The 11122-nt window shown below is 35.7% G+C and overlaps 1 protein-coding gene across 1 annotated transcript; it reads right to left on the bottom strand.

Annotated features, from left to right (window-relative positions):
* Positions 1-2762: 2762 nt before the first annotated feature.
* LOC101986618 (olfactory receptor 5H2-like) lies at positions 2763-3701 on the bottom strand. The gene has a single exon (XM_005345107.2). It carries the CDS (start codon positions 3684-3686, stop codon positions 2763-2765), a length of 924 nt encoding a protein of 307 aa, XP_005345164.1. The 5' UTR covers positions 3687-3701.
* Positions 3702-11122: the final 7421 nt, after the last annotated feature.

Consider the following 11122-nt stretch of genomic DNA (forward strand, 5'->3'; position numbering starts at 1 on the left):
CTTGTTGCAGGCAGGCTATAGAAACAAAGGCACTCCCTCCCGCTTGGGTGCCCCGAGGATTCGGACCCAGTGCCCAGACAGGCTGGGCTGGTTGATGTTATGTGCCAAAAGAGGGCAGTGGGGCCGAAGTGGGGAGGGTCCTGGATGGAAGCTGGGTGGGCTAGGAAGAAAGAGGCAGTCTGGATGGAGTAGAAGCCCTGCAGAGAGCCCAAGAAGGCTAGGGGGCCACGGAACCTCTGAGCTCCCCGTCCCAGGCTGGCGCCACGGGGCCAGAAACTCACCCCAATGCTGGGTCTCCTGGTGCCGAGAGATCAGGCCTCTGTGCTGGATCTCAAGAAAATCTTTAATTTCTTTCTTCATTTCTTCCTTGGCCCAGGGGTGGTTCAGTAGTTCACTGTTCAATTTCAATGAGTTTGTAGGATATCTGAGAATAGTATTGTTAAATTCTAACTAAAATTTATGCTGATCTGATAAGAGACAGGGGTTACTTCTTTTTTTATATATCTGTGGAGGTTTGTTTTGTTGCTGAGTATATGATCAATTTTAAAGAAGGTTCCATGACTTGCTGAGAAGAAGGTATATTCTTTTGTGTTTGAGAAGGAGTTGGGGGAGAGGCCTGTGTTTTTCCCCCACTGGGGAGGTCCTAGATAGTAGTGCATCCCACCCTGTGGCTGTTCACTCAGCTCTTAAGTCCCCTCAGTATTGGAGCAAACTGTGTTTCAGAGTTCCACCAAGGTTGTAGGATGATAGGCATGTTTGGGGGTGGGGTGTGGCTAGCAGTTTGAATGGCCTTGTTTCTTAAATCTTATTAGCTGCAGCTTTTGTATGTACTTATTGTCTAGGAAAAGAAAGCCTTAAGAAATTGTTTCAAAATTTGGCAGGTTATTTGGGTAGGGTGATACCTTCAGAGTACCTATATTCCTGTTTCAGTTAAAAGCAGGCGGCTTCTCACTAATGGCAACAATCATTTAACAATTACAAACTCATTGTCACATTATGCCATGGCTCTAATATTAAGCTCATAATGTTTGGCTCACTAAAATATACATTTCTATTTCTTTTTGCAGGAATTATTTTCTCCTATTTTATACCTGTATAAGAGTAGTCAATAATTATCTATGTAAGAGTAATAAATAACTCCACAGACTCAAAATTATGCTGTCTTGAAATTTCTTCCACTAAATTAACTAATCTATTACTTTATAACCCAGCCCCATATAATTCTCAGGACATGAACAGAAAACAGGTATTTTCCAAAAATGTAATGGAGATTGTCTCTAACCCAGTTGTTAATACAGTGGTTACTTCATTCTGAAAATTCATGAGTCAAGCAACACATACATATTATTCTCAACCCTACTGTCTTCTAGGCTGTAGACCTCACGGCCAAAGTTAATAATGTATCTTCCAATTACCGAAGTTTTAAGACTACTATGCAACAGTGTACTTAGTCTGTTTAACATTCTTTTAAGAGAACAATGTAGCAAACAGCCTTGCTCACCTTGTATTTCCTATAAATTAATAGTTGTATCTTAAATTATGTACTCTTTCTCACAATTTCCCAGAATAATGCATGTGTGTCATTTGTTGAATGTAGCAATTGCACAGGTTGAAAGCAATGTTCTAAAATCTACCACAAAGGCTGAACTCAAAGTTTATGGATATTTAGTGATAAAAATAATGTTTATAGTATTGTTTGTTATCAGTTTGGACCAGTTGGAGCCACTGAATTAATCATTTCTAAAATTCCGTTAATAAATTCTCTATAAAGTATTCTTTTCCTTTCTTCTACTGTGTGATATTTTTCACATTGTTAGGTAAAAAGAGAGCAGTGTCCTATTCAAGAGGCAGAAAGACACAGTCACACAGTTACACAAGCTGGACACATTGACAATTCAAACTCTCACAGAAAAACAATGGAAGACATGGGGAGCATGAAAGGAAGAATTAAAATCTGGTCTTGCTCTTGTCTAAGCGACTCCAAGGGAGTGTTTGTAACTGTTTCCATAATGTGACAATGTTGCATTATTGCTGACTCAGGGTTAATCACTACTCTGTTAAATCCATGCACTAGGCTCCTACTGTAATCTCCTAATTTCTGCTTATAGCATTCCACCAGCTTTCTATTCAAAAGTTTCAAAGACTTTCATATACTCCTCAAAATATAGATAGGTCCTTTATGTAGACATCTCAATTTTGGTACAATATTCTGTATTAATTACATATCTGTTGTGGTAAAACACCATGACCTAAAGCAAATTGCAGAAGAAATGGATTACCTTACTTTACTGTTCCAAGAAAGACTTAGATGTTAAGGCGATTGACAAATGAAGAAGGAAGCTGACTGATCATATTTTGTTGCAGACCAGGAAACAGATTGAACAAACTAAAAGTAGGGAAAGTCAAAAAACTCTCAAACCCCAACTCCAGTGATGTACTTCCACCAGAAAATCTGTTCTTCTAGCAATTCCATAGTATCTTTAAGCAGCAAATCAGCTGAATACCAAATGCTTAAATACATGTACTGTTGGGAAACATTTCTTAATCAAACAACCACAAACACCAATATTTTACAGATTTTATTAGACAAATCAAGTTAAGCCATAAATAGTGATTGAAAAATTTATGTAGGCAGAGTCAAATAAAGACAAGAAAAGTAACATGCAAAATTCTGTGGACATCTCTTAATAAAACATATACAATTTACACAGAGTAAAATGAGACTTTTTCAAATTTAATAAAAAACAGCAATTTTATGAGATTTACACACTTTTCTTTAACAATTTTTTCAGAGAATCCATAACTTGCTTGTTTCTCAGGCTATAGATAATTGGATTTAACAAAGGAATTATTACTGTGTAAAGCACAGAGTCTATGATATCTTGATCATCTGCTTCTTGAGAGGGAGGAAGGACGTACATAAAGAGAAGAGGCCCATAGTATAAAGACACAGATAAGAGATGGGCACCACATGTAGAGAAAGCCTTTCTTATGCCTTGGACAGACTTCCTTTGTAAAATTGTAAACAGGATTAGTGTATATGACGGAAGAACAATCACAATGGTGGAGGCTTGAATTAAACCAGCCAAAACAAACACCAGTTGAAAATTAAGAGTAGAGTCAGTACAGGAAATCTTTAGTAATGGTATAATATCACAATAAAAGTGATGCACTATGTTGGAATTGCAAAAGGTTAAAAGAAATAAAAATCCCTCATGTATTGAAGCATGGATAATGCCACCTAAAAAAGATAGGATTAATAGACATATGCAAAGCCTATTAGTCATAACCATTGGATAAAGTAAAGGTTTGCAAATGGCTATATAACGATCATAAGCCATAGCTGCCAACAGAAAGCATTCTGTAGTAACAAAGACTGCAAAGGAAAAGAATTGTATCATGCATTCAGAGAAGGAAATCATCTTACTCATCTGTAAGAAATTGAGTAACATCTTTGGTGTCACTGTGGATGATAAACAGGCATCCACAAATGCCAGATGACCAAGGAAAAAGTACATGGGGATGTGTAAGTGAGGGTCATTCCATATCAGAGTGATTAGACCAAGATTACCTACAATAGTGATGAGGTAGATCACCAGGAATACCAAGAAAAGGGGCACCTGTAGCTTTGGAGAGCCTGTGAGTCCTGTAAGAACAAACTCTGTCAGCAAAGTTGAATTTTTCATTTTTGAGTTATCACTGGATATCTCCTGAAAGGAAATACAAGAAAAAGAATGTTTACCAGTATTTATAATTCAAATATCAGGAGAGTACATTTGATTTAGAATAACAACCATATCTATATAGCATTTAACTGTTTTTCCTCTTACTTCTACTTATAGGATGTGTTTGAATAAATTAAAAAGTTGAAATAGGCAATAATTTTAATTATAAAAATGATGAAATGATGTGATATCAAAAAGTACTGCTCATATAATTAAAATGTTGATAAAATGGCTAGTCAACATTTAAAATGACATTGAGAGAAATGTTTATGATGAAAGATAATGTTCTAAAGCTTTTGGAATATCAATTTAGTGACTTTTTCTCATATTTAGTGTGTGCGTGAGTGTCAGTAAAGAAGAGAAGTATTACTTGGCTTCTAGGTTTATGCTAATAAGCTGAAAGTGAACATGTAGACACATTTACAAATTTGTAGTATGAGTACGCTCCGAATATCCAGTTAATGTTTCTATCATAACATGACTAGAGTATTGATGCAGTATGGGTTGTTTAAGACATCATGTGGACCAAGTAGCTGACTGTACAAAATGCATTTAATGAAATTATTTGAAAGAAGTTTTCTTTAAAAGTATGTGTTAATGCATAGCTCATTTTCTACTTCATATTCTTGATTACAGACTGATGTTTGTTCCATTGATTTGTTCACTCAATGCCATACAGTAGATTTTTTTTTTTTGTCTTTTCAAGACAGGGTTTCTCTGTGGTTTTGGAGCCTGTCCTGGAAATAGCTCTTGTAGACCAGGCTGGTCTCGAACTCACAGAGATCCGCCTGCCTCTGCCTCTCAAGTGCTGGGATTAAAGGCGTGTGCCACCACCGCCTGGCCATACAGTAGATTTTGATATGGAGAGAAGGAAATGGAAACACATAGACTCAAAGGTCTCCATATAAAAATGTAGAGAATGCTGTCAATGCACATACAGCACTTTCCAGAGTGACATTCTGTAAGTAGTAACTGCAGCTATCTTTGAAGTGTTGGGGTGTAATATCTCCCCATTATTGACTTTCTTGATTGTTTTCAGTCTTTTCATGGCACCCAGTTGTATATTAATAATTTCTGTAATATGCTTGAGTTAGAATCAAAGAAAACATAAAAAAAGAAAATATCTGGCTAATACTAATATTACCCTCACTCAAATTATGTGAAAATTATGTCTGGGACATGTCATAAGACACCATGTCAAAAAATTGTTTTTAAAAATGATCAGAAAAGCATACAAAGCAAAGTTCAAGTAGAGAATTGAGGATTGCGTCTTAGACAAATATTAAGAAGTCTCAAAGACAAATATGCTGTCAGAAGTCAATATCAATGCTCTTGTATAATGAATAATAGAGATCCCTGATTGATGAAATTAAGAAACTTATGGATGTTACTGAGAATGGTTTCCTGAATATGACAGAGGTGAAGTCAAAGAGAGCTGGATTCAGGAGGAAATACACTTTGAAGAAAGATGTTCCAGGGGAGCCGAAGGTTGTGGGTATGTGGACAGTTTTTTCCCATTCAAATTATAACCTGTTACCTATGGAACATGTTTGATAAATACATCAGTGGAGAAAATTAAAATATCAAGAGGAGAAAAGGTATAGAAAAGGTGACTTAAAAGTCTTGCAAACAGAACAAAATGGAGGAAAAAAAAAGAGTCTCAGAAAACATATAATGAACAAAGTATGAAGTCACAAGGAAGAACTACCAGAAAAAGAATGGAAGCTAAATGATGGGCAGGTCCTCCATGTCCAGGTTGACTTTTGTCTTCTGTCTGCTGTTCACTGATTACTTGACTACTGCCAGCTCAGGATGTTTTTAATTTCTTTTCTGAAAAAAATCAAAATACAATTTCCTAAAAATCTATGCTTACAAAAGTCACTGAATTTGAATTTATTAGCACAAACTATGTGCTTGAAAATATGATATGTGTTTTACTGATAGTTCTTCGTGTAATTAAACATTAATTCCTATTAGTTATGAGTGATGTAAGAACTTAGTTCCTCTATTTTTCTAGTTTTATTTGATAGCATTTTCATCTATATTAGTTTAATGTTTCCTGGCAGAGTAAGATCTGACCAAATATTTAATCCTTCTACAAGTGATACATGGAATGTAAACATTTTCCATGATTAAATGAATCATTATGTAGAATATACTTTCATATGCAATCACAAATGTTCATATCTATATATGAATATGTATGACTTCATTAAACACACATCCTCTATTCTGTCAATTCTATAATTGTATGCATATGTATATATATTCAAATAAATTATTTCTGAAGAATAAAACATTGCAAAGGTATTAGTATTTATATGATCGACCTTAAAGATTTTAACTAAAAATGTTACTAAACAAAGTAATCATTTATGCTGTAATTGCAAGAAGAAATTCATTTATAAGAACAATTGTTTCTTAGGTTTTTAAAATCAATATTCTACCTCAACAGAACTAAATTCATTGTTAAATGTATAATAAAGCATAACAAGCCAATTCAATTATTTTTATGCAATTTTGTATTTTCTTATTCATTTTTGGCCATGTGTTTTCATTGCCATCTCTCCATAGCAAAGTCTAAGTTATGTGGGATTTGGTGAACAAATCTATAAGATAAACAGTCTGTAGACATGATCCATGCATTAGAAAATGGGAAAAAAGTTAATTCTATAATGGTATATCATTTTTAAAAACTTTTACATATCTCCTTCAAATTCTACAGTATGGTCAATCACTTGGTCCTCACAGTATCCTCAACTGTCCATACCTTATCAAGATGGTAGTCATATTGTTTTTATTTTATTTTATGACAAGCAGAAATATGGTGGTCTAAGTATAAAATGACTGTAGTTTAACCATATTAACTCTTCAGAGAACAAAGGCTTATTACTACAGATAATATTTCTCTCTTACCCATGTTATGAGATTTGTTGTAGAGGTCTTTAAGAGGTGTCAGGATTTTGAAAGCAGTAAAAAACTCAGCAATGCAGGGATACAGGAAGGCTGGTGCCAGTTTTTAAGGCAGTGGCTTGTTTTGGAGGTTTTATTCTATAAACACAGGAAAATGCTGTTTGCATATTTCGCTTGGGTTGAGGTCAACTAACCATAGTCCTGAGGGGGGAACTGAAATTCTTCTGAGATCACAGATGTTCCCTGAGGACAAAGTGCAACTTCTATACAGGGCAGTGTGGATTAGACACAATAGAGGAGTCCAAATGGCTCGTTGGAACATCATAAATTTTTACATGATGAATATCCACTCACATACCCAAACCTAGATTGAAAAATTTGAATTGCTTCCTAAAATACTGTTTCCTATCACAAGTGACACTTTTGACAGGTCTAGGCAAACAATATTCTAAGACAGTATAGGGATGATATGATAGTGTTGGTGTATCTACTAGAGGAATGGAACCTTTTCACCTTCTGTTGGGCATGACTTGGGGGTCTAGGATCATAAAAATTTATGATGGGCCCTAAAGCTGCTATGATCTTTCAGGTTTTTGCTGGAAAATTCAAAGAATGAAATTAATAGACCTAGATGGAGGGGGGAGGACCTTGGACTTTCCACAGGGCAGGGAACCCTGACTGCTCTTTGGACTAGAGAGGGAGGGGGAGAGGAGGGGGGGAAGAGGAGAGGAGTGGGAGGAGGGGGAGGGAAATGGGAGGCTGGGAGGAGGCAGAAATTTTTTTCAATAAAAAATAAATAAATAAATAGAATAGAATAGAATAGAATAGAATATTGTTCGTAACAAAGATCCATACCAATGCAAAGTATTCATTTCTATATCATATCCCCCTTTAAATGAAAATAAACATTTACAAACAATATTTGGGAATTTGGGTGTAGTTCTTTCTATACCACTTTCTGCTTTTTCTTGGGCAATGTATTTTTTGGGGTATCCATAGACACCTTTCATGGGGTCTTGATCTACCAAACACCCTTAGTCTGGAAAGAACTCACAGGTTCTTATCCTCTGTGGAAACAAAAGCAGACCTTTTTTTCCTAAGCAATATATCCTTAGACTCAAATTTTGAAGTCAAGATGCCTCTAAAAGATATATGTTGGTTTAGCTTAGTAGCCTGTACAATGAAATATTTTTCATCATGGTCTTGACCTCTTTGCTCATATTCTTATTCCTCCCACTCTTCAACTGGACTTTGGGAGCTCAGTCCAGTGTTCTGCTGCAGGTTTTCATCAGTAGCTATATGAAGGTTCCATGGTGATATTTAAGGTATTCATCAGTATGACTATAGGGCAAGGTCAGTTTAGGCACCCTTAACTTAGAGTCTTAGCTGGTGACATCCTTTTGAAAACCTGGAAATTTCTCTAGAGCCACATTTCTTGCCAGTCCCATAATGGCTTCCTCCATCAAGATATCTCTTTCCTTGCTCTCATCTCTGTCTTTTTACTCTATTAATTTTTCTATGAATTTAATATTTATTTCATTATCTTAACTCCATTAATCTACGACTGTACTCTTTTATATTATAAATGTCTACACTGTTTTTCTTCTCCCAATCCTGTGTGCATTTATCCATCACTGTAATCCATTTAGAGGTCATTTTTTTTAATCTGGATTTGTCTTCATTTGTGCATATCTGTAATTATTTTTTGAATGGGAGTGGTTTTTTTCTTTAATGCAAAGCAGATGTTGTTGTGCCTGTTAGGTCTACACAGTCCAACATAGCATAGGCTTCTGAGATCCATGAACAATGCCCCAGCTCCCTGGTCACAGCAGGTCTCTGTCACCATTAAGCAATTTGTAACATGCTGCTCACAGACCCCATTTAAGTGCTCAACCTCCTGAAAGAGCAACCAGCATGAACCAGGAAGCTACTTTTCCTTAAAGAAGTCATATGGTTTTTTGCTACTAATGCTGAATCAGGAAGAACTCACTTAAAGGAGCTGAGGTACACTTGCTCACTGCCACCAAACAGAGTCCATCTGAAAAAAAATGCAGTTACCAAGAACTTGCACTAAACTCTGTTTTTCTGTGTTTCTAGAATTCCTTTTCAAGGTATCTCTGGACTTATGTGTGTGTAGTTGGCCCATGTTTGTGTGCCATTCTGTAGATAGAGATTGCTTATTTCCCAGATGCCCAGACCCAAGATAATCACACAGAAACTATGGTAATCTCAACACTGGCCAACCACTTAAGCATATTGCTAGCTAGTTCTTATCTTTTTTTACAAGTGCAGACTTTAACATAACACTATCTCCTTATACCATATATATTAGTATGATTAGTAACACGTTAATAACAAGTCTAAATTATCTGTGGTAACTTATTTTTGAAAACATATTTTAAAACACAGGGGGTGAGTTAAAATTATTCTATTTTAAAAAGAAACCAGGTAATTTTGAAGATATTGACCATTTTTCCACTTCCAAATTTGATATTTACTTCAAACAATGTTTCTAAATGGATGCCATCACCAACAATGAAAAACATTGGGAAAAAGGGAATTCACATACATAGCCTTGTAGTTTAGATTTTGTTTATCCAGAAAACAAGTCATTTTAGAAAGTGACTATCCAATGAGCAGTGCTTTATGGAGGATAAAAAAACATTTCCTCTAAAAAGATCAATGGCTCGTATGAGCTTCTAGGGGTACAAAAGGAAAACCATGTTTCTAGCATACAGAAAATTTAATTTTCTATATCATAAGGAGGCATTCAGAACATAAAATAGTTTATAGGATATATGAAATATACATATGTATAGTATTCATATGTAACATATAGAGATAGGTATTATATGTATGTCATTTATCTTGGAGATCTTAACAAATTAAACAAATTAGATATTAGAAATTCTAACTGGGGAAAAGATACTAATTGGTTTTAATACAGCATTTCTTAATCAAGCATATCTCAGAATCACACAAACAATTTCAGAAAACTCCTGAGCTTTAATGTGTTAAAGCGTTCTTGGACAGAAAACAGTAATGATATGCAGAAACAGGTTAAACCATTGCAACCCAGTGTTTCACCTAATTTCCATGCCTGTGAGTCAGTGACTAGGACAGCTCTTTGCTGTCAGAGTGCACTCATAAGTTAGCCCCAGAGCCTTCACCATGCTGTACCATTTATGGTGGTCGACCTTGGTTGTTCCTAAGCACTGCATAGATAGAGACACCTAGTTGCAGAATACAGGAAAACCATGCTAGAAGTTTTTGTCCCCAGCTATCTAACGTTGATAGTGCCAGTACTTGCTACATAGGTGGCCAAAAATAATTACAAATAGTCCTTCTGAGCTTTGGAACTTGCATGTTATAATTCCAATTTGCCAAACAAGGTGCATTTACCTGTGCTATAGTGACAAAACTGGCAACTAACTACTTTATGATTAAGTCTGAGGCTCACTCTGGTGGAGAAAGTTAATGCCCTGTACTATGGATCTGTTCAAAGGCTTATGAGCAGCCAAAGACACTATGGGTAAACTCATTTGAAGGTGTAAGTCATAAACAATGCCACACCACTTTGGAATTATGATTAATAGGGTGGTACTTATTTAAAGGGGAAAAAAGTTACAGATAACCATCTCAGACAACAGCCCTCTGCACAATCAGGAAGAAGTCTAGTTCCCGGAACCAGAGCAGGAAGCAAAAAAAAAAAAGCGAGAAGGGAAGTAGTCGCTTTTTTAAAGGGAGAAAGACCACGCCCCAATGGGCTGGTATCTCATTGGCTATTGGCTGGAGGAGCTGATGGAACTCCCGCAACACTCATTATGTTTGTTTAATGGTTATATTGTCCAAGTGCCTCCTAAATATTTAAATTTTATACCCATGTAATTAATGTCATAAGAATTGGTGAAAAAAAATTTCTCTTTTTAATGATTGATGTTGAGTCCAGACTCATTGCTGACTTACTTATGCAGGTCAGTGATGTATCTTTTTTCAGATGGAAGTAAATAACAAAAAATGAGTGGGTAGCCAGGAGAATTCTGGCATTTGAGCTCAGGAGTGGTGCAAACAAAACACTTATTTTTAATATCAAAGTAAGCAAAATATGAGGTGCCATTTACTCTTAGCTTCAGCAAATGCAAGTACATTGAAAGAATGAATACACCTGGTTTGTATTATGTCTTATCTTTGGTCATGTAAAAAGATACAAGAATATTCCTTCTAGACCTTTATCTTTCCCACAGAAATACTGTGTACATACTGGGACATTCCCTTCATGTCCTTACTTTCAAGTGCAGTCACTTATAATATATGCAATTGTTTCTAGAAGGCTACATTGTGGGAAGAACATTCGACACTCACAGTTCATAGCTCACAGTAATTCATAGTTTTCTTACACAGGTATCCAGAATTCATGGCTGGTTAAGGTGCTGATAACAAATGATGGCTGAGTAATTTTTTTTTTATTGAGAAAAGAAAAAAAA

Source organism: Microtus ochrogaster, chromosome 2 (genome assembly GCF_000317375.1).
Source record: "Microtus ochrogaster isolate Prairie Vole_2 chromosome 2, MicOch1.0, whole genome shotgun sequence".
In the NCBI taxonomy this organism is placed as follows: domain Eukaryota; kingdom Metazoa; phylum Chordata; class Mammalia; order Rodentia; family Cricetidae; genus Microtus; species Microtus ochrogaster.